General features: G+C 40.5%; 1 protein-coding gene across 1 annotated transcript in view; it reads left to right on the top strand.

Annotated features, from left to right (window-relative positions):
* LOC119775281 (diacylglycerol kinase beta) overlaps nucleotides 1–24,057 on the top strand; it is a gene marked incomplete at its 5' end in the record, with an annotated part of 150,721 nt that overhangs the window by 88,375 nt on the left and 38,289 nt on the right. The window contains 2 exons of the mRNA XM_038273207.1: nucleotides 2,386–2,476; nucleotides 6,522–6,723. Of these exons, the coding sequence (XP_038129135.1) occupies nucleotides 2,386–2,476; nucleotides 6,522–6,723 (293 nt within the window). The remainder of the gene's footprint in view (nucleotides 1–2,385; nucleotides 2,477–6,521; nucleotides 6,724–24,057) is intronic.

Genomic DNA, 24,057 nt, shown 5'->3' with positions numbered 1-24,057 from the left:
ACCTTAGTAATTTATTGATATGCCGCACAATGTCCTCCTTTTTGGTGCTATAGAAATGGCCACCCTAAGCTACATATTTAGCTACCTTGGTGCTAGCTTAATATGTAGCTAATATGCAAATTCACTTGGTGAAAATGGGAAGTGAACTACAAAAGTAAAAGCCTGGGAATTGTCCTAAAACTCCTACGGCATCTTGGTCACACTGACAGGAAATATGAAAAAAAACATAATTAAATCCAAAGTGGAAGGTCCTTTTTGGAATTGTTTTATTTGACCATGTTCATTTGTTTTAACAAATGCGCAAAAGTTTAATGTCATATTAACTTGCGGCACAGAGCTACAGCCACGCACCTGTGGCGTCACTGTGTTGCCATAGTAACGACTGCTTTCCCTTTCCGCTGGAGGGAAGAAGCCGTCCCATTCTAAATCATTACCCCCCCACACCTGCCTTCAATCAAGGCGCCTTCCACAGCTGTGAATAAGACTTGATTGGGAGTGACACTTGATGGTTAAGGGTTAGTGCTTAGGGGCCGGTTTGGAATTCAGCCGACGACAAAGTGACTAAACAGAAATCAGATTCTCGTCTTAAGCCGTAGATTTCCAGGCTTTTCTTTTGGTAGTTCACTTCAGCCTTTCGGCAACTGAATTTGCGTGTTTGCTAAATATTTAACCTACACCAGGCTAGCCACACATTTTTAGCTAGCTTGGTGCTAGCTAAATAGTTTGTTAAATAAATATTTAATTCAGAGCTAAATATTTATTTAACAAACTAAATATTTAATTAGCAAACTAAATATTTAATTTGGCGCTAAATATTTATTTAACTAACTAAATATTTAGCTAGCTTGGTGCTAGCTAAATATTTATTTTGTTAAATAAATATTTAATTCGGAGCTAAATATTTATTTAACAAGCTAAAAATTTAATTTTTTCTAAATAAATATTTAGTTTGCAAACTAAATATTTAGTTTGGAGCTAAATATTTATTCAACAAGCTAAATATTTAATTTTTTCAAAATAAATATTTAGTTTGGAGTTAAATATTTGACAAACTAAATATTTAATTTGCAAACTAAATATTTAGTTCGAAGCTAAACATTTATTTAAAAAGTAAGATTTTTATAAATGAATTACTGACAAAGTGAAAAATTACTTTGAAAAAAATAATCCCCTTATTTTTCTTTTAAAATACGCTAAATAACCATAAATATTGCTCCTAATTTTTGACTGCTTAACTTTATAAATGGCCCCCCATATGGTGGAAGCATACTAGCTCTTAATGTATTCAGTCTTTATTTAATTATTTTCTTGACAGGGAAATATACATTTTCCAAATATCAAAGTCATTGATGTTTTGATAGAGTTCATTTTGATTTAAGTCAGTAGCATTTATGTATGTTTGAAAATTCAGGGTCTGGAAAATCTTCTGAAATAGCAGCTTAGCTTTCCTCAGTACTCCTCAGCTACTCACAGTTTTCTATTAGACATATCTTTTTGCCAAAATCTACAATTTAATCCTATCAACATAAAATGCTTTATTGATCCTGAGGGGAGTCAAATGGTTAATGTTAGTAGCTGAGAAGCCATAATTCCTTTAACAGAAAAGGTTACTAACCTACTTTCTAAACAACCGCTGGTCTTTGATTATCGTAGAAGTGAAAGCTTTTACTGCATCGATGCAAAGAATGAAAAATAAACACAGATCCTGTAAGTCATGCGGACAGCCTGACCTTCAAATGGTTCTGAAGGCAACACCTAACCACCTGATCACCTGCTCAGCCTTTCAACAAGAGGTGAAACAGGGCAGCATTTAAGGCCTGAGCCAGTCAGCTCATCCTAAGGCCCTGATGTTTTTACAGTGATCACCTTTACTAAATACCATCATGATAAGCAAATATTTGTGGTCCAGTTTAACACCATATTACCTCCCAATTCCCCTAAATAATAAATCTAAGAGAGAAAAACATTGCATTAGACCAGGAAGAGCATAAGAAAAGAGGGAAAATTCAAACATGACTCATTTATGTAAACAAAGATGCATCATTAGGTCCTGCTGCTGTTTGCAGGAAAGAGATAAACGATTTATCTGCATCTTATTTAGAGTCCCGTTCTTTGTCTCTTCAAAACTGTAGTAAACATTTGACAGATGAAGAGGTCGAACCCTCTGTCATTCATCATGTGGCTGCTAATGTCTCCCAGGTCACATGACCCCCCCCCCCCCCCCCCCCCTCCTCCCCAAATGGTCTGTTAGAAAATGACCCAGGGCCATTAACAGCTTCCCTGTGTGACACAAACTAATCACATCAGGGGTCAAAAAGCTTCACATGCAAGCTGAGTAGGAACTGTTAGCATCTCCTAATGTCTAATGTCTTTCCTCACTTTCAGGATGAAGAACAAGCTGTGGTACTTTGAGTTTGGCACCACTGAGACCATATCCGCCACCTGCAAGAAACTAAACGAATGCATAGAGGTGGAGGTGAGTCCTGGCTGCTAAAATCAGAGCGCTGCAGCGTATGATGCAATTACATACTAATGAATCCTTTTGATCATCTTTGTCTGTTATTATCATGAATGTATGCCAAACATATTGACAGTCTCTTAAGCGGAGCTTTTATGTTCCCTCCTACTTCACCATTATGCACCACTCTGTTTTAATCGGTAAATAAAGACGGGGGGGATTTACCATTAGGCAATACTACTGTAGGCACTAACCCAAGTTCCTGGGGGCCCCATAAAACTCTTTCTACATGAATGGTTAATACAATTATTCCAGATTTGTGCACATTAAGTATATTTTTAATAAAAATCTTTTAGCTAAAATGCCATCAGAACGCTTATAATAAGTGCCCCCTTCATTGTCCACCATATTGGATCAGTCCATTTGCTGCACATGTTCAGAAAGGTCCAAACAGACAGCAGCAAACCATTTGAAAACAAACCATGCAAAGAGCAGTGTTGCCAACTTAGCGCTTTAGTCGCTATATTTAGCCACTTTTCAGACCCCTCTAGCACTTTGATTTCAAAAAAGCGTCTAGCGCCAAATCTAGAGACTTTCTTCTGCTACTGGAGACTTTGGAGACAACATCTAAAAGCAGCGAACTCTGCTCTCCAGAGCGAGTAGATTGGTAACCCCGCCTCCTGCTCTCCTCTATCTTGTCTGCTGTCATGATTCGTGCAGCTATTATTTCATCTAAATGAAAAATGGAGAACAGATAAGCAGATCATGGCTTGTCTACAGTGAAAAGAAGGACTGGGTTATTTACTTTGGCCTTTTTGGAAACACAGGAAGGAGCAATCAGCTAAGTGAGCTTAGTGCTTGGAAAAAATCTTTCATTCCTTCAGAGACAGCATGAAAAGTCAGCTGAGTACAAAACATAGAGAGGAAAACAAGAAGAAAAGGGACAAGAGGAGAGGGACACAACCTAGAACAGATAATGGATGTCTATTCTATTAACATTTCTCTATCTGTAGAATGGGTCTGTTTTATGTGTTGGCTTCTCAATTCAGAGGGCCCAATGCCTGACTTTGCCTAGGGCCCCAAATTTCCCAAATCCGCCCCTGAATACATGCCAGTTAGATACATTTTTTTACGTGCGAAACTTTTTGGCAAGTTTTTATGTGCAAAACTGAAAAATAACATTTAAAAAAAATAATTTTTTTGCTAAATCTCAGCTTGTAAAACTAAGATGGACGTTTATGCAGAGTGTGGAGCCAATCCACCACCAATGTTCTTTCAAACCTGCGTTTTACTCTAGACAAAGAGAGCTTTCACCTTCCCTCAGAATTGTTTGCTGATTTTAAATGAAGTGCATTGATGGTGAAGAGGCTGATTTAACGGGCCTTACAGCCATTTTCAGGATCTGTCGCAGTAATTACATCAAAAAGAACAGACAAATGACAAATCAACCACGTAACAAGCTCTGTGTCCTCATGAGTCTGGGTGTGTGTTCTTGCCTTCGACCCAGTGACCTGCAGCCAGCCGACACACGTACTCCTTCTAAAAGTGATGCTCCACTTAGAGCAGGACTTGTCCTGCTTCCATCTTCCACCATTTTCTAATAAAAAAGCTGCAGCCCTGACAGACTGATCATGTTCAGACTGATCCAATCTCAGCGAGCCTGCACTCGGTGCATCAGTAGCACAATTCAATACATCTGGTCTCTTTTTTATTTTCCCCCAAGCTGCCTACAGGCAGATCTAAGCTCAAAGGTCCTTGACATTTAATTATGCAGAATAATTCTGCCCCGGAACAGGAGTACGGTCCAGCTACTTGTGAAATCACTTCAGTCTGCCGTGCGGCGTGTAGCTCCAGCTGTTCGGGTTTGTGCTGCTCGATCTGTTCGAACACACGAGGACTCTCAGAGTTCCATGTGAGTTCAACCAAATGCAACTGATCATGCAGAAAGTGGCTGAAAGAGAGTGCACCTTTCTTCAGTTCTGAACTCTATATTTGTTAAAATGGCTCCGTCAATGCAGAGATCTTAATTAGTCAAATAGCAAAAACTCACCATGTGTTAGTTAAAGGATGCAGACGATGCAGAAAGGATCATTTAAAGCTTCTCTCCTGGTCCATTCCTCTTAACAACATTGCTTTATATATTTAAGATTTCTAGACATTGTTTTGGTGTCTCAACACAATTCTGTACTTTGACTAGGCCATTGGAACACCTTGATGGAACTCCATCCCCCACCTCACAGTTCTGCCCAGCGTATTTCAGCCTATCAGGCCAATAGGCTGAAAGTTGTCACCGCTACATTAAAATACTAATTCTAATTGAACTTTATTGATCTCACATTGGAGAAATTTATCTCTGCATTTAACCCATCCCCTTTGGGAGCAGTAGGCTGCCATCGTGGGGCGCCCAGGGAGCATTGTGGGCTTAAGGGTCTTGCTCAGAGACCCAGAGTGGCAGTCTGTGGAAGTGGGGCTCAAACTCAGAACCTCAGGATTCTAGGCTCTATGCCCTAACCGCTAGGCCCCCACTCCCCCATTGAAATTAGGCCCATACCCACATCAGCCCTTTGACTAGAATCCGCGCTCCGTCTCCCAGGTTACACTGAAAGTTGGCAATGTTATGCTGAAATGTACTGAATTTTGATGAGCGTAACTGTCATGAAAACGTAGTTTCTTAACATATTCATATCCTTATTTGGACATAAGAAATATGTTATGGATCAGATCTTTTTTCCTTCTGTTTTCATGTTTTAAAGCTAATTCAGCTGTAGAGCAGTTTAACAAAAAACAAACGTTTTGTTCAGGGCCTGTCATTTCAACTCCATATCAAGGAGATTTCTAGAATGTATTATTTAATTTTAAGAATATTTCAAAAATTAGAAATCTCCTGTCCAGGGGTGATGCTGAGAAACTAGTCCATGCATTTGTTACTTCAAGGCTGGACTATTGTAATTCTTTACTATCAGGAAGTCCACAAACTGTAGTTAAAAGCCTTCAGCTGATCCAAAATGCTGCAGCCAGAGTTCTGAGGAAAATGAAAAAGAGAGATCATATCTCTCCTATCCTGGCTTCTCTTCATTGGCTTCCTGTTAAATCCAGAATAGAATTTAAAATCCTCCTTCTCACATATAAAGCCTTAAATGGCCAAGCTCCATCTGATATCAGAGATCTGATTGTTCCTTATGTTCCTAACAGAGCACTTCGCTCTCAATCTGCAGGTTTACTAGTGGTTCCTAGAATTTCTAAAAGTAGAATGGGAGGCAGATCTTTTAGTTATCCGGCTCCTCTCCTGTGGAACCAACTACCAGTTTTAGTCCGTGAGGCAGACACCCTGTCTACTTTTAAGGCTAGGCTTAAAACTTTCCTTTTTGATAAAGCTTCTAGTTAGATTGGCCTGTGGAACTAGATTTCTGCTACCTTTTCTAACATAGAAAATAGTGACAGATCAGTCCTTCTGCATTCTATTTGTATGACTGCCTCTGTCTCCTTGAACATCTTTCTCTGCTGGAGGTTTCTTCCTGTTCAAAGGGAGTTTTTCCTCCCCACCGTCGCTACAAGCATGCTTAGTGTAAAGAACTGTATTTGAGGCAAAGAGTCGACGCAATCAGCTGGTTTTCCTTGGATAGAAAACTTTGAAACAATCTGACTGGATGATCTGGTTGAATTGTCTCTCTAAAGTGGCTTGAGATGACATGTGTTATGAATAAACTGAAATAAAACTGAATAAGGATTAATTACTTTTGGTGTGTGTTGCTTTATGTTTCTTAGGTAGTTTGAAATGACTTTCTGTCTGTACCTAGAAACAATTTTTGTTGGTTAGCCAATTAACTGGCTACGAATTAACTTATGTCATTTAGAACACCAATAATAAAAATAAAAAATTAATAAAATAACATTTGAGCTTGGTACTTTAGGAAAATAAATTCATTAGAAAGAGTGCATCCTAGAATTTCCTTAATTAGATTTTAAACCGCAGAGCTTTTCCTTGATCACATCAAATCAAGAAAATGATCAACCACTTTCCACAACATGAAGGTGAAATAACCGCATTCTTCTGCCTCCTCAGTGCGACGGGATCATCTTGGACCTCAGCAATACCTCCTTAGAGGGCATAGCTGTTCTGAACATTCCCAGCATGCACGGGGGCTCCAACCTTTGGGGAGAGTCCAAGAAGAGACGGAATTACAACCGCATGAGCAAGAAGGTTGCAGACAGGATGCCTGCCACCACCGTCACAGACGCTAAAGAGCTCAAGTTTTGCATGCAAGGTACGTGACTGAAAATGAACTTTTTCATCAAAACAGCTATAAGGGGGGAGGATATTTAAGGCTTTTACTAGCTTGTTACAAAATAATTAGCACTGAGAAAAGAAAAGCGAAGATGTCCAAGTTAACTATAGTTGATTAAATATTTGGTAAGAGTTTAGAAATTATGCTTTATTCATGAAACAACCTAAACTAGGGATGCACGATATTGGGATTTTGGCCGATATCTGATATGCCGATATTTTAAAACTCATGTAGCCGATAACCAATATGGATACCGATGTTGAAGCTGGACAAAAATAAGTAGTCATTGAAAATAGCAGTTTTGTTATCCATTTCTGACACTTTGAAAAATAATATACTCAAATATATTTTCATATGCTGATATCAAATTGATTTTTAAAAACGCGGTATCGATCTATTTTACTTTCAAAATCTGGTGAAATTTCATCGTTCTGTTACAAACTCTCGTGATATTTTGCAAATTCTTGTGAGATTTTGTTAGTAAAATAGATCGATACCGCGTCAATATATCAACATATAAAAATATGGCAACATTTGGTGAATTTTCGGGGGATTTCGTAGCATAACGATGACATATAGCAATATTTCATTAGTAAAAGAGATTGATATGGTGTTTTTAAATGGCAATATATCAGCATATGAAGATATTGGGATATTTTAATGTACCAGTTTTTAAGTCTGTAAAGAAGAAGTTTTTGAGGAAGAAGAAGATTTTTTTTTTTCTTTAGACTTTAGAAACTCAGAAGCTGATCAAATATCGGGTTAAATATCGGTGGGGTGGCCGATATCTGATATTCAGTTTTAAGGCCGATACAGGCCGATACCGATAGGGGGCCGATTATATTGTGCATCCCTAACCTAAACACATCTTCCTTTAATTTTAGTCAAACAGTCATGGAAAACTACGCTGTCCTAATTCTTAAAACCGTTGTCAAACAGATGTTATTTTGTAAAGGAAAGATAGTAGAAGGAGGATCAGTTGGTGAAATGCTCATCAAAAATTTACAAAACACCTTGAAATGTGACCTTAGTTTCTACAGTCTGAATTTAGTTTGGTCAAAATCTCAACTTTAAGATGACAGAAGTGGAAAAAAAGACAAAACAAATAGAAGTGTTCTTCTGTCAAAAAAGAAAATACATTTTTTTTAACCCTTTCACAGAATAAGATCATTTATTATGGTAAAAATCTGATAACTTTAACAAGACTCACTCAATACAAAATCAACAATGTCACATTTCCTGTCAGGTTGGGTGGAGGTTAGAAGAGGACCTAAATGCAGACACTGAGGCTGAAGGTGGTTATTTTCGGATTTAATAACAAAAAAATGGTAACAGAAGCAAAAGTCCAAAAACATAAATCCACAATAATTGAGAACCAGGAATACTCACAACAAGGGGGCAAAGAAATACCGCAACAGTGCCTGAGCAGGAGGTGAATATATGAGAGAAAGAAACAAAGACCAGGATAATCAGTAGATTGGGAGCAGGTGTGAACAGAGGAGTCTAGAAGGGAGAGTAGACTGACACAAGAGGGAACAGAGGGCAAACAAGAAATACCTAAGAACTCAAATACAATCAAAATAGGAATAATGGAAATAAAACCAAAGAATATTCAAAGATGAAACAGAACCAAAACCATGACAGTACCCCCCACCTAAGAGCCGATTCCGATGCTCTAAAAAGTCCAAGAACAAAAAACAACCCACCCAGGGTGGGTGGACGGGGGACCAGGAAGGAGGGAATGAAACAAAAGCAGAGTCCAAAACAAAAACAACCCACCAAAGGTGGCTGAGGACAAGCAAAGTCAGGAGCTGTGAACCAAACACAAGACATTTCCAGTGTTCCAGTGTTGGTGTTGCGTTTAAAGCACAGTGTTAATTCAACACTTGTTCGATTCAACAGCGCGAGACTGATGCTGCGTTCACACTGGACGCAGCTGGCGCAACAGAAGCAGCGTGTTTACATGCAAAGTCAATGGTTGACGCGCGTCAAGGCGCAGCAAAAGGTCCCGCGGCGCGTTTTGAGCAGCAGGCGCAGCACGTCTGAGCAGCTGAAGCAGCGCGCCGGGCGCGTCTAAGCATCTGACGCGTGTGACGTGCCGCAAACGCGCTGCTGCTCGAGATGGAAAAATTTCATTTTTGCTGCTCGACGCGCCGCATCAACCAATCAGAGAAGCTGATCTGGGAGCTGGCAGGGAGAGAGACACAGCGCTGATGATGAGAGCGCTATGATCACTCCTCTTAAAACAGTTTATTGACGCCTAAATTAACTTAAAATGCAGAAATCTGCCAGCAGAATATGTTGGCTTTTATTATCCTGCTGCCTGCAGTTTGGATTATTAGATGAAAAACACCTACCAGCTGCCGCGGTGAACCGCGACGAGGCGACCCGGCCAGAGGCTGCTGATGAAGGGATTCCTACTGTCGGCGCACCGCTGGTATGTGGGGGTCTGAGCGGCTCCGACAGAAAAAATATTGGAAGGCAGGATGGTAATCTGGATGGACTGACTGCACTGATTACGTTTTCAGGTGGATTTTCTCACTTAAAAACATATTAAAACTACTTTATTCCCACTGATCACAGCAAATATAGCTGCAAGGCAAAGAAAGGATAGAGTAGCTCCGCTCAACGCGCGTCAGACACACTTTTGCACCGCGCAGCCAGAGCAGCAAAGCTGCTTCAGCCGCGCGTCAGAACTAACTGGTACAAGCAGCAAAAATGAAGCAGCAGACGCGATTTTGCTGCTCTTGCTGCGTCCGGTGTGAACGTAGCATTAGGCTACATTCACACTGCAGCCTGAAGTGGCCCAAATCACTGTTTTTTTGCCCATATGCGACCTGGACCTGATCTTTTCATGGCTGTCTGAACAACGCAGATCTGATTTTTTATGTGCTCCTGAATCCGATACGAATCTGATCTTTTCAAATTCGACCTGTGTCTGAACACAGTGTGAGTTTTAGCTGCGTGCATCGATTTAAAAAAATCACAGTGTATGCCCGGCTTAAGATAATCGTTTTATTGATGGAACCACTCAGAACAAGAGTTACAGGATGTTTTAAGTTTGATTTGAAGCCCAGGACTCCAGAACCTCCCAGCCTGGATTTACTTTAGTTAAATAAACCAAATGTCATTTTTAAAGCTGCAACTAATAGCTTTGCTAAAGCATTGGAATAAACAAACCTTTTTTTAATGTTCTCTAAATCAGAACTCTGACCAAAATAATGCTAACATGATGTCACAAAAGCAATGTTTTCTTGTGTTTTTACAGATAAAAACTTGTCCTTTTCCCACTGGCTGCCATTGAAGGCATTATAAATATATAGTAAATCTGCTGTAAATGCACACCTTTAGAAAGCCTGGGCACTGATCAACAGCTGCTGAAAATGTCAAGGTTGTGAAGTGAAGTGCTGAGCTGTTGCCAGGAAACTAAGTTACAGGAACGAACACACCTTCTGTATTTATTAGACAATACAGCAGCCCTTTTGGAACAGGACGTGATGAAGGGCGACGTATATCAATCCATAAAATTACCTTCAACACGACGTCACGGCTGGTAATGTCCTCAGCAAATAAATGCAGTCAGTTATATAACAGCTTATGTAAACAGAGGAACAGTTTCTGCTGAACAGTTTGGACCTGAGCCTGGTCTGTTTTTCACTTAGAAAAACTCTTAATGGTTTGCAGAAAAGCAGCAGAGTTTAGGTCATAAGAGCTGAATCTGAAGACTCCTGGATCCATGCTGGAGGTTACAGTGTTCATAGGGGAATCCGTGGCCTGGAACAGTCTTATGAGCTTGTTGGAGGTGAAAACAAACATCTGGTTGATTCCTCATGTGTTTTGTATTAATTCTTTAAAAAAGAAAGTAAGAAGTATCGACTCATTTGCAGTCATCTCTGCAGAAGAAGCTTAACTTTTTTGTACGTTTATCATTTTATCACAACTCAGTGGCAGATGGTGGACCTTTCTCCAGGGGGGGCTATAAGTTCAAAATAGATGTATACCAAAACCCAATCAAATGGTATCACACCAGTATATTTACATGAATGCCAACAACATTCTAAAATGTGCTGCAAACTGCTTTAAATCACTATTATACAGAATAAAGCATTAGCCTCGCTGCATGCAGTTAGCCTAGCCTTGTTGCTAAATAATTCTATAAACCTGTCAATCACCCGCACTCTCTAACACAGCGGTCGCAAACCTTTTTTGCACCACGGACCGCTATATGTCAGACAATATTTTCACGGACCGGCCGGGTGGGGGAAGGGGGGGTTAATACGATCCAGTAAAATGATACGACTGGCACAAAATTAAATACAAACAGCATAAAAATAAAACAACAAGCCGGTCCCATCTAGGCGTCATGGGAGAAAATGACAGACGAAGTGTCCTCCTGATGTCCAGTCTGCTCCATAGCTTTGTTTTGGTCGCTGTAACCGCAGAAAATCCCGCTTCACAAAGATAGGATGTTATAGATAGGATGAGTCTTGAACTGAATTAACCTGTGTCAAGAGGCACAGATGCACCGACTGATGTAATCGGGAGAGAATACCGGAATTTTTTATATTTTTCAAAATAAAACATCACTCAGACTCTGATCGTCGATAAATTATATATATATATACTTTTTTTTTTCTGTGCGGCCCGGTACCAAATGACACACGGACTGGTACCGCTCCGCGGCCCGGTGGTTGGGGACCGCTGCTCTAACAGACGACTGTGACGCCAGCGCTGTGGCAGGAGGTGGTGTGTAAATAAAGCTGCTCTCAGCTCGCAGAGCTGGAGAGCCGGTGATTTAATAAATTTAGCGTTAATCACTAAAATCACTGAGTCTGGGAGCGGCCATCTTTGCCCAAATATAGTAGCCCCTCCCTCCAGCCATCTTCCAGCAGTGACGTCACGGTGCGGTAAGCCTAGCGCCATTCTCCCCGCTTTACAAGCTAAATCAATGGGAACTACTAGACACATCTGCAATCAACAACAATTATTGAAGATTTCCAGAGGACTTCACCATTGAAATTCACCAGAGCTATAGTGAAACTGACAATGCCCACGTGCATGGCAGCTGGATGCTGGAATACATCGGGTAAAAGTGGAAAAAAAAGAGTTATTTCACCTTTCTGATTCCTGATCCTCCACGGACGGGTTGGTCGTTGGATCGCCAACTTGAAGAGGGAGGATTTGCCATCGAACTTCTGGCCAGAGAAAAAACCCGTAATATGTAGCCAACATTTGGAAGAAGAATGTTTTCAAGATGACTTGGATAATAGCGCGTTGTGACAAACACCAGATACAGCACTGGGACTTGATCAACAGCCGATACCGCACCGTGACGTCACTAACCAGTAGGTGGCAGTAGTGTTCTTTGACAAACATGGATGCCTCCAGTAAAGCACATTCACATGAAAATCACTCTCAATTAAAAACACATTATTTATTGAAAAGTATGTAATAATTTCATATTTAAAGTACTTTCCTTTTCCTTTAATGCCCCCATGAACATCTGGGGCCTCCATCCCTGAGAAAACTGTTCCATTAATTTGTGAATAATCTTTCATACTTTTTTTTTTTGCTCTTACTACATTCTGTGGCAGCACCAATTATTTCTTCCATCACAAACTGTAAAAATGTATAACAGCCTTTTTCTGTTTTAAACTTAAGACGTAAAAAGAGTCAAAACATGAACCCCAGTTAAACTGAACCTTGAAGCCTGGATTGTTGGATGGATTGGTAGATATAATGCAACATGGGTCCAGTGTTGAAGCAGAACCAGAGATGTGCTTTAATTGGTTAATCCTCTGTGAATTGCTCAATAACGACAGATGGAGATTTTCAAAAGGGAGACGCCTTCCTAACGTTAGTTTTTACATTAGCTTCAACAAATGAAGTGTTCCAGAAAAGCTTAACTCTGTTCCAACTGATCTACTTGTTAAACATTTTTCAATAAAGCATAAGAATTGTTTGTTTTTTGTTAATTTTTATGGTCTTTAGGTACCTGATCAATATTTCCCCAAAGATTGTTTTGTGGAGTCCTGTCATACGGTTTGGGATTGTCAGCTCCAACCATAACAGCCAGATTCTACCCCGCTAACTTGGAACAAGGACAGGCTCATGTGCACGGCTTGCACGATTATATCACAGCCCATGCACACTCACAATCTGTTATAGTCACAGTAGAAGAGAAGCTGCTGCTCCCTGTGTGGACAGCAACTGATCAAAAGCAGACTAACTTTATGGAGCAGAAAAATAACTTTCCCTGTAGGTTTTATTTTGCAGGGAATAAAATGAAATAATAAAACATCTTCTTACTGAACAAACCAAAAAAAATACAACTCATAACACTAATGATTGTCGTCACGCTAGTTTAAGCTAGCTTTAACCCATTCCTTATTTGATGTCTTGCCTTAGTGGTAATAAAGTAAAGTCATCCAGTAACTCCACTGCCTTTGTCAGCTTTGGCATCAGAGAGAGAAATATTTTCTGATTTTAACTTCACTTAAGGACCATTCGCACCATGAGGACATTTTGCTGGTCGTTGCTGAATTGATTTCAGGGTAAGTTTAAGGTAAGGTAGAACCTTGGTAAGGGTTAGCTGGATAGGGTGGTTGCAAACCAATGAGAGTCAACATAAAGTAGTGACCATTCAAAATGGCCCCTCCAGGTCAAACGACAGCTGAATGGCAGCCTACTGCCCTGCAACTCCCAGCAAAGTCCCCTCTAACATCCAGTCACTGGAGTGACCTCCTCTTGCATATTCTTTACTCTGACTCCACCGTTTCGCTGAATTACAGGGTCTGACCAGGAGATAATACTTCTCTTTAGATCTTAATGTCCACAAATCATGACACAGTATTTTAGTGAAAAAATTGAAGTTTAAAAAGGAATCGGGGACCAGCCAAGGGCCCATGAAGGAAAGTGGGGAAATGTTTAATGGCTACTACTGTAGGGTCCTCACTACATATAGGAAGATCAGAATGTGTGTCTCTGCTCTCACAGGCTGCTGTGGGAGTCGGTTCTGACGGCCCCAAACAATGGAGAATAACGCCCTCCATAAACTTCACTACATCTACATTTATACCGCCTGAACAGAACCTTGTTTCCATGGAGAAGCCAGAGGGAGGGTGAACTTTACCAGATAAAGTCTCTTTTATTTCTCCTATCATGCTCTTCTCAAAGCTCATTCAAACTTCAGCGATGGGAGCAGATTTTAGAGCAACATATGCTGCATTTAAAACCTAATGTTTCCCTATGAAATCAGCTATTTTACAATAAGATGTGATAAAAACGTACCTGAGGGCTGCACGGTGGTGCACTGAGTAGCACTGTTGCCCTGCAGCAAGAAGGTTCTGGGTTTGATTCCTGGCCCGATGTCTTTCTGCACAGAGTTTGCATGTTATCCCTGTACATGCGTTGGTTCTCTCTGGGTACTTTGGCTTCCTCCCACAGTCCGAAAGCATAACTGTTAGGTTCATTGGCTTCTCTAAATTGTCCTTAAGTGTGTGTGTGTGTCCATGATTGTGCGTCTATGTGTTGCCCTGGAACAGACTGGCAACCTGTCCAGGGTGTAACCCTCCTCTCGCCCTTAGACTGCCGAAGATAGGCCCCGCCCCACCGCGGCCCGGACGGGGCTAAGCGGTAGAAGGTGGATGGAAGGATGAACATTTTTACCCTTTTGGTTTTATATCATGAAAAACCATCCATCCATTATTTATGATTCATTGTCTTCATATCAGAGTGACCTTTAAATCCAGGTGTCTGGAATAAAATATCCGGATATCCTCAATCCTCAATATGCAGAGAATGTCTATAGCAGATGTGGGAAGAGTACTTAAAAATTGTAATTGAGTAAAAGTATCTTTACTTTGCCTAAAGTTTATTTTGAGTAAAAGTAAAATTACCCATCTCAAAATTTACTCAAGTAAAAGTACAAAATCACTTCATTTAAATTGTAATTTGAGTAAAAGTTACTTAGTTACTTTGAGTAATTTAATGCAAAAAAAGGATGAGTCATGAATCGAATTGACCACAAGGTGTTTTAATCGATTTCGAGGCGTATTTCAGTGACATCCACACTTGCAAAAGATCAGCTGGGCTAAAGAACATACTTCCTCACAGCACAAGGACAGTCACAACCTGAACCATAAAGTGCAAACTATTTTCAGTCATACTGTCCAACAGACAACACCATGATAGGAATAAAGAAATTTAAACTACTTTTAAAGTATTCAAAATGCACACAAAATGAATTGCCCAAAAGTTACCAGAATATGTTTCCTCTTCGTTCTTTTTTACTCAGTAACGTGAGGGGGTTTTTAATGTAGCGAAGTAAAACTACTTAGGTTGAAATTTACTCGAGTGAAAGTAAAAATGACATATTTCAAAAACTACTCAGAAAATTACAAATTACTGTAAAAAGTACTCAATTACAGTAACTTCAGTAAATGTAACTCGTTACTTTCCACCCCTGGTCTATAGAGTGTTGCTTATGACCTGATGATTGGACTCAGGTGTGTTGAACCAGATAAATTAAAATGTGCAGGACACCAGAGCGTAAAGACTGCAGATGAAGGCTACTGTTTTAGGGTCAAGGACTGGTCTCCAATGGTCATCAGGTGGTCACCAGGACTGCCCAGAGAACAAACTGCTTCTCTTTCTTTTCTTTTTTTTTTTTAGGTTTTTGCAGCTCTATTGGCTAGTTATTGTAAAGTAGGCTGACAGGAAAGAAGGAGAGACATGCAGCAAAGGACCACAGGCCTGATTCGAACTCGGGTTGGCCGCATCGAGGCCTCTGTAAATGGGTCGCGCTTGCCTCCACTGTGCTACCGAAGCATGCCCAGCAAACTTTTCTACTTCAACAAAAGGTGAAATGATCTGTTGATTATATGAAATCAACTGCAGATGCAAAATAAACACAAAGTCCCATCATATGTTTGCCTGGAGACATCTTGATAACCCCAAAGTCTAAGGAAAGTAAGAGGCCGACGTTTAGGCAGATGTGCACCATGATGAATCGACATATCATAGACTTTGTACTCCACCTGCCATAGTTTTGACAGCTTACAAAAATCATAGAGTAGCAGCCATAGTCATTCTTTTTGCCTGTAATAAAGCAGAGTTTCAACCATCTTTAAAGGTTTTACTCTTCATTCTTTGGCAGTTTGAGTTCCTCTCCTGCTTCAGTCTTAAACTGAGCAAGGTTTTCAGAACACAAACCACACAAACCAGTTCATCTTGGGTCAGATGTAAGAACTAGTGGCAGATATTGTGCAGTTTGAGTTCCTTATGCCATTCTAAGAAGAAGTCCCTTCATCATATTATTCTATTCTTCTTTTTAAATGTGATTTTGGCACAATGCCAAATGTGCAAAAATACATTTTCTCCACTCTTAAAGGGAATCTGGTCAGACAAATATGTTGATTTACATTATTCTTCTACCTTCCACATAAGTCAAATCCTTTGCTCCTAAGATTTAGGCATTGTTTCATTGAAATTTACCAATAATATCAACAATAGAAAATAAAAATAACAGAGCAATCTTATTTAACGCATTCCGGTTGCTTCATCTTAAATGGTCGCACAATGACCTCCGACCCCTCCTTGGAAAGGTCTGAGCCTCTGCTTTTTAATGCTGCCCGCCATTAGGGGGTGGGGCTAAAAATGAATACCTGCCGTTGCTTTACTCCCGCAAGGTCACACATTTCAGGTGTTTTATTTGTTAACGCAGCTTCAAAACATGTTTTAGACATTTTAAAGCCCCATTTGAAAGGCATGTGGAGGAAACACCATGTGACTGTTTTTTAGCCATTTCTATAAATAGATAAACATGAGCAGGTGTCAGTTGGGCCCATTACCCCTTAAGCCCGCCCAGCCCGGGCAGGTTTAAGGGGTTAAAGAGAAAAATGTGGGCTTTAAATACAGTTTTATATCATAAAAGCACTAAACTGTTGCAACAAGTGGAAATTACAACCCTGAGCTGCTGTTTGTTTTGTAAAACTGGAATAAAATTCATTGACATTTAGAGTGAAGCCATTTTTCAGCGAATGTGCGTCTTGATTCTGGAAGTCCTGTGACCCTGAACAGGATTAAAAGGATTCATTGAGCGTCCCTCAGGATTTAACCCTGGGTTCAACAGCTTCTCCTGTTAATGCTGGCTGGAAACAGCCTCTGTTGTCAGCCTATCCGTGTGTCTGTGTGCCGCCATGTTTATCATTCTGCTAACTGTTTATGGCAGCTGCTTTCTCTGGCACTATAAACTAAAGCTTTTAAATCCATTTGCTGCAGATAATTCGATCAGCTTGAGTCGTGGAGAGAGTGAAAGAAGCTCGGGGCGCGTCTGACCTCAGTGATGAAACTGAGACAGAGTCTCTGCTCTGAGTTTGCTCCACACAGAAAACAAAGGGAAACAAAGTTAAAATACCTCCATCATGAGGTTTTGTAACTACAGTTCATTTGTTATCCTTAGAAACTCTGAGTTTCTGGGTTTGTGTGTTTGTGGAAGCTTGTGGAAAAATACGCCCACTCCATACATTTCAGAGCAGAACTTTTCTAGTGATCTAAACATTTCTTTACTCTTTCTTTAAAGGCTGCAACAACTTTGAGCCAACACCAGCCACCATGCAAATGCACACACTTAACGTCCAGTAAGACACCAAGCATTGGTTTATCTTTGTTATCATGAAAATATATATTTATACACCAGAAAAATATATTACCGGTAACTCCAAACATTAACATCCAGCCGGGGTTTAAAACTATTAAAACCTTCTTTCTGAGTGGCAACCGTATTATACTGGTGAACTATGAAGAGACTTTAGATGATGTGTTGTGAATTGGTGCTATAGAAATAAACTGAATTGAATTCAATTAAAACCAGCCTGTATTTATTTTTTCACAGCAACAAAAAGATCTCAGAGCTGGTGCTGCCTAATTTAGACTTTCATAATATTCGTAATTGAATTAAAAAAAAATCATAAGTGTGGCTTTATTTCTTCAAAAAACAAGTTAAAAGGTACTCAATACATGGAAAGGTTTATTTTCAAGTAAAACCTGATAAATAAAAAAAAGCAGAAACCGAACTTTAAGTTCTAGTTGACTGGTTCAGTGTTTCATCCACGTAGTTTGTTTTTGTTCTTTGACATAAAAAATGAATAAAGTAATAACAATATGATAAATAAATAAACAAATGATAAATAAAAAAAATATGGTAAAATTCTAATAAAGTAATTAATAATTAACAAAATAGAAAAAAAAAACAAAGAAAAGAAAAAAACAGCAGTTTTTTATTTTAGTTTGTCTTTTAGTTTCATATTTTATTCTTGTACTACAGTAAATTAAATTGTGAAAAAGGACAACTGTTGACAATTAATATCAATTATTAGATTTTTTCTCTTTTTGGTATATTAATATGTTCAGACAGACAAACAGACAGATGAAGAAAAATTTATTTTCCTATTAAAAGTAGAGTAATCAACAGCAAAACTACACCCTGTCACTACCCAATCTCTCCCGGAAGCACGATCCGTCCTGCGCATTTACAATGTAATTATGGTACTAAAATGACTTATTTCTATCCTTAACTCACAAAAAATACTGATACACATCTTTACAAAATGTTTAATGACATTTGTGAGACAATTTTGATGCTTTTTACATTTTCTCCTTTGAACTGCTTCTCTGACGTCATCATTAAACCATTAAACCATGTTTATCTGGATTTTAGTTGTTTCTTTTTTTAGATTACGCACTATACACCATATTGTTGACAAGGAAAACATAAGACTCAAAAAACAAGATTTACACTATATTGCCAAAAGTATTTGCTCACCCATCCAAATTATTGGAATCAGGTGTTCCAATCACTTCCATGGCCACAGGTGTATAAATTCAAGCACCTAGGCATGCAGACTGTTTTTACAAACATTTGTGAAAGAATGGGTCGCTCTCAGGAGCTCAGTGAATTCCAGCGTGGAACTGTGATAGGATGCCACCTGTGCAACAAATCCAGTCGTGAAATTTCCTCGCTCCTAAATATTCCACAGTCAACTGTCAGCTGTATTATAAGAAAATGGAAGTGTTTGGGAACGACAGCAACTCAGCCACGAAGTGGTAGGCCACGTAAACTGACGGAGCGGGGTCAGCGGATGCTGACGCGCATAGTGCGAAGAGGTCGCCAACTTTCTGCAGAGTCAATCACTACAGACCTCCAAACTTCATGTGGCCTTCAGATTAGCTCAAGAACAGTGCGCAGAGAGCTTCATGGAATGGGTTTCCATGGTCGAGCAGCTGCATCCAAGCCATACATCACCAAGTGCAATGCAAAGCGTCGGATGCGGTGGTGTAAAGCACGCCGCCACTGGACTCTAGAGCAGTGGAGACGCGTTCTCTGGAGTGACGAATCGCGCTTCTCCATCTGGCAATCTGATGGACGGGTCTGGGTTTGGCGGTTGCCAGGAGAACGGTACTTGTCTGACTGCATTGTGCCAAGTGTAAAGTTTGGTGGAGGGGGGATTATGGTGTGAGGTTGTTTTTCAGGAGCTGGGCTTGGCCCCTTAGTTCCAGTGAAAGGAACTCTGAATGCTTCAGCATACCAAGACATTTTGGACAATTCCATGCTCCCAACTTTGTGGGAACAGTTTGGAGCTGGCCCGTTCCTCTTCCAACATGACTGTGCACCAGTGCACAAAGCAAGGTCCATAAAGACATGGATGACAGAGTCTGGTGTGGATGAACTTGACTGGCCTGCACAGAGTCCTGACCTCAACCCGATAGAACACCTTTGGGATGAATTAGAGCGGAGACTGAGAGCCAGGCCTTCTCGTCCAACATCAGTGTGCGACCTCACAAATGCGCTTCTGGAAGAATGGTCAAAAATTCCCATAAACACACTCCTAAACCTTGTGGACAGCCTTCCCAGAAGAGTTGAAGCTGTTCTAGCTGCAAAGGGTGGACCGACGTCATATTGAACCCTATGGATTAGGAACGGGATGTCACTTAAGCTCATATGTGAGTCAAGGCAGGTGAGCAAATACTTTTGGCAATATAGTGTATGTTTAAATCAAAACCCGAAAAAGTTAGCTCATGGAAGTAGCATAGGATCTTATTGTAATAAAACAGAAAGGATTTTAATGCATTTAATTTTTCAGGAAATACATTATTAACCTTTAACACATTATATTTAACACATTATATTTTAGTACACTTACTATTTTTGGGAGGGAAAAATGTAATTTAGGTCTTTTTACAAAATAAAATCCAGGGCAACCCGGATGTATATCTGGATGCGCAAATGAGCCGATGGCGCAGGCACAGGACGGATCGTGCTTCAGGGACAGATCGGGTAGTAACACACCTAATCTCTTCCTGACAAATACGTGCAACAAACAGTTCCAGGGTCAGGTCATCAAAGGTACACTATGCAACCGGTGTTGATTTTCCAGCGAGGCTCCCCCCCGAGGGCGAAAGTAAAAGTGCACTGTTGTAAATATGCACAGCTGTTCTCCTGGTTTCTCCGTCAAGCCAGGCGCGGTTGTTTTGAGCTTAGCAGACAGGCGAACGCAACGAATGACTAATGCTGCGTTCACACTGCAGCTGGCGCGACAGAAGCTGCGAGTTTACATGCAACATAACGTCAAGGCGCAGCAAAAGGTCCCGCCGGCGCGTTTTGAGCAGCAGGCGCAGCACGTCTGAGCAGCTGAAGCAGCGCATCGGGCGCGTTTAATCATCTGACGCAGGGAGAGAGACACAGCGCTGATGATCACTCCTCTTAAACAGTTTATTGACGCCTAAATTAACTTAAAATGCAGAAATCTGCCGGCAGAATATGCAGTTTGGATTATTTACATGAAAAACACCTACCAGCTGCCGTGGTGAACTGCGAGGAGGCGACCCGGCCAGAGGCTGCTGATGAAGGGTTTCCTACTGTCGGCGCACCGCTGGTATGTGGGGGTCTGAGCGGCTCCGACAGAAAAAATATTGAAGGCAGGATAATAATCTGAATGAACTGACGGCACTGATTACGTTTTCAGGTGTATTTTCTCACTTAAACACATATTAAAACTACTTTATTCCCACTGATCACAGCAAATATAGTTGCAAGGCAGAGAAAGGATAGAGAAGCTCTGCCCAACGCGCGTCAGACACACTTTTGCACCGCGCAGCCAGAGCAGCAAAGCTGCTTCAGCTGCGCGTCAGAACTAACTGGTACAAGCAGTAAAAATGAAGCAGCAGACGCGATTTTGCTGCGTCTGATGTGAACGTAGCATGACTGCACAAAGATCGCCACTGTGCTAGCAACGAGAATGCTTTTAACTGGGGCCGTGTAGCAGTTCTCGCTGTAAAGCAAGACTGACTCTCACGAGACTTCTGAGCCAGTGGGTGCGGGTCGGTGCTCCTTCAATTGCAAGTGCAGTATTTCCCCCACAGACCACCAGGGCGGCCGAGAATACCTTTGTTCAACCTGAAATGAATCATTTAATCATCCATAACGTTATGGAACACATTAATTAACTGAAAAATGTTGCATAGTGTGCCTTTAAGAAAAGCAAGAATCTGGATAATGTAGAGTAAATTTATTTCTCATTTTGATTTTAGGAAATTAATTAATGGTGTGGGGGTTTTTTTAACCGTTTGTTGTTTCAAACAAAAAAAATGCCTGAATGTAAACTGACCCCAGTTGTTTACTTATGGAAGAAATATATTCTCATTGGAATCAGACAGTTTTTTTTGTTTTACATTTGTAACACTTTAGTTTTTAAACTGTAAAAATTCAGCTTCTTTGCAAACCAAGCCAGAAATTCCCCCAGGTTACCATTAAGTGTTGTCTACCCTTAAATCCTTAAGGCATACTCAACTATATTGTTTAATATAATAATTAACGACTTCCTGAGAGAATGAATGCATTGCTGCGCTCGGAGCAGTAAGGTGAAATGATTGCACTGTGTTCATCTGTATTTTAGGTGTGTCCTGCTTTAGATTATAGACTATGTACAGTACAGGTACAATGAAATGCAAACATTATACCAAAAATAGCTGTAATTATTTAAGAAACATAAAGGGGAAATTTGTGCTGGCAGAAGTAAGGCCTGAATCGCATTTCCTGGACAGATCAGGGACGGACGAGGGAAATACAGCAGCAGAAAAGATGTAACGCAATAATTCTCTTAGGAACGTCTCACGCCTCTTTCCCCCTGAAAATAGCAGGTTAAGGCGTGTTTTTTAAACATAGTTTAAATCTGGTAACATCAGCACGCTGGGTTAGCGTTGACGATGTCACTAATGAAACAGAAATCAGGGAAGTAAACAATGGAGATGGCAGAAAGCCAGGACATAATCATTATCTGTCTGAATCCCTCCCACCAGAGCTAATCCATGTTTATCTAATGTAAACAGAGTGGTTTCTGCTTGTTAGATCAAAAGCGACTGGCGCAGTGTGTTGACGTCCGTACGTTGCGTTCAAGGGTATCGGATAATTAAGTGAGTCAACCCGGGTCTGGTGTTCCCACAGCATGGCGATCAGAGTGGAGGAGATTTTAACGTGGGCCGCTTGCCAAGTCGTTTGACCCGTGTAGACACGCGTCAAACGACTGTTCCCACTGCCGCTAAAAGCCCATTGTTTCTGTGTTTAAACGGGTTTATCAGCTTTTATCAATGCTTTACACAATGGAGTTATGTAAATGTTTATAATTAATGATGAAATGAATAATTTATGGTTATTTTGAGAAAATACAATCAATGTATCGACCCAGATGTATTTCTGGTTGCTCATGCCTAAATTAGCCGACGGTACGGATCATCAAATGGATTAGCATCGTATCATCACTCCATCCACCAGCAATACAGCAAGTCCAGTAGCTTTTAGCCAATCAAATAATCTTTGAGCAGAACTGGGTTTCTTTAATAGTTTGTTTGGTTCCCAACACTTAACAAAACATAAAATTTCCACTGCACCCAAACTGTACCGCTTGAAAAATGACAAGTTCTTTGGTGAAATGTTTGACTGATCTGCTGAGAAGTAATCCCTACAAAATAAAGGACTTTGTATACAGCAGTGTGTCGCAGTTAGCTTGTCGCAGGTTATGCCCAATTTTGAAGCGTGGTCTGCGCTGTTATTCCACGCCACAATGCAAGAGGGACAATCAGGAACTAGCAAGGATTGTGGGTCTCCATGTGTTGGTTTGACAAAGTTGTTCGCCCACTACAACCCCTCATCCAACGCCGGATTAGGGCTTGTAGTGTTCCCGAAAGACTGGCCGTGGTGCTGCATGTTTTGGTTTCAGTTGCAACCCAAAAGACCGTCGCACAGACCTAAAAACTAGCGTTTTGTACAGTATCTGGGATAGTGTCTGAGTTGTCCCAGGCGTTGTGGACGGCACCAAAGCCAGAGTTTCTGCCATTAGGTACCAAACAGGAAATCGGTATAGTGTAGAGCGGATGTAGAATTGACCAATCAGAGGCCTCCTTTCTCTCCTCCCTGTGACACTATCTACGGCACTGTCTGTGGCAGAGGACGTGTGCGGAGCGTGGAGCAAGCAGTGGAGCAGAGCGGAAGAAATATAGTGGAGCGCAGAGCAGTTTTCAATTGAAAGCCCGGAGAGAGGATTTCACTCTGCTCCAGTTCGATCCGATGCGCTCATGTCAATTAAAAATGTTGGATTATAAAATTTGTAACTCTATGTTTCAATTTTACCCCGCCTAGACAAGGATTGCATGTTTTGTGATAAAAAGTGGGATAAAATATCATAAAAACATACACTAATTTTACTTAACAATAGAGAGTAGGTTTACATAAAGTGATCGTTTTGATAAGAGCCTGTTTTTGAAAACCGATCGGATACATGCATTAGACGCTATTATCTAATTTGGGATGCCATGTGACCTTTTTTTAATTAATGAATAATTAAATAAACACGCAGACGACCTGGTTTCTGAGCGTAAACCAGGCCTAACTGTTAAGAAAACCAGCCCAAACCAAAGGACTGCTGTGTCACGGGATCCAATGAGCCTGTTTGTTTGGCTAAAAGGAACCAGACACTGTAGAGCTGGTGGCCTGTGGGTTTTCAGCAGTTATTTGTTGCAGTGGTAGCCAAGGGATACCTTTGGTGGAGTGAGGAGGAACCTCTGTGCCTGGGTGTAGCTTGTTGCAAAAATTTGATAAAGGACGTGCCATGCTTGTCCACATCAGTCATTCGGTTCCTAAAGGGAATTACTCAAATGCTCTTATAGAACCTACATTAGCTTTAAATGGAATCGTAGAAATGCTAGAAATTGTCTAATCTTCTTCCCATGGCACCTGTGGACAGTATGTTTTTTTTAACC

The sequence above is a fragment of the Cyprinodon tularosa genome, unplaced genomic scaffold, assembly GCF_016077235.1.
Source record: "Cyprinodon tularosa strain WSP-4 unplaced genomic scaffold, ASM1607723v1 ctg860, whole genome shotgun sequence".
Classification (NCBI taxonomy): domain Eukaryota; kingdom Metazoa; phylum Chordata; class Actinopteri; order Cyprinodontiformes; family Cyprinodontidae; genus Cyprinodon; species Cyprinodon tularosa.
The sequence above is the reverse complement of the archived record's forward strand: the minus strand, read 5'-3'. Positions and strand labels throughout refer to the sequence as shown.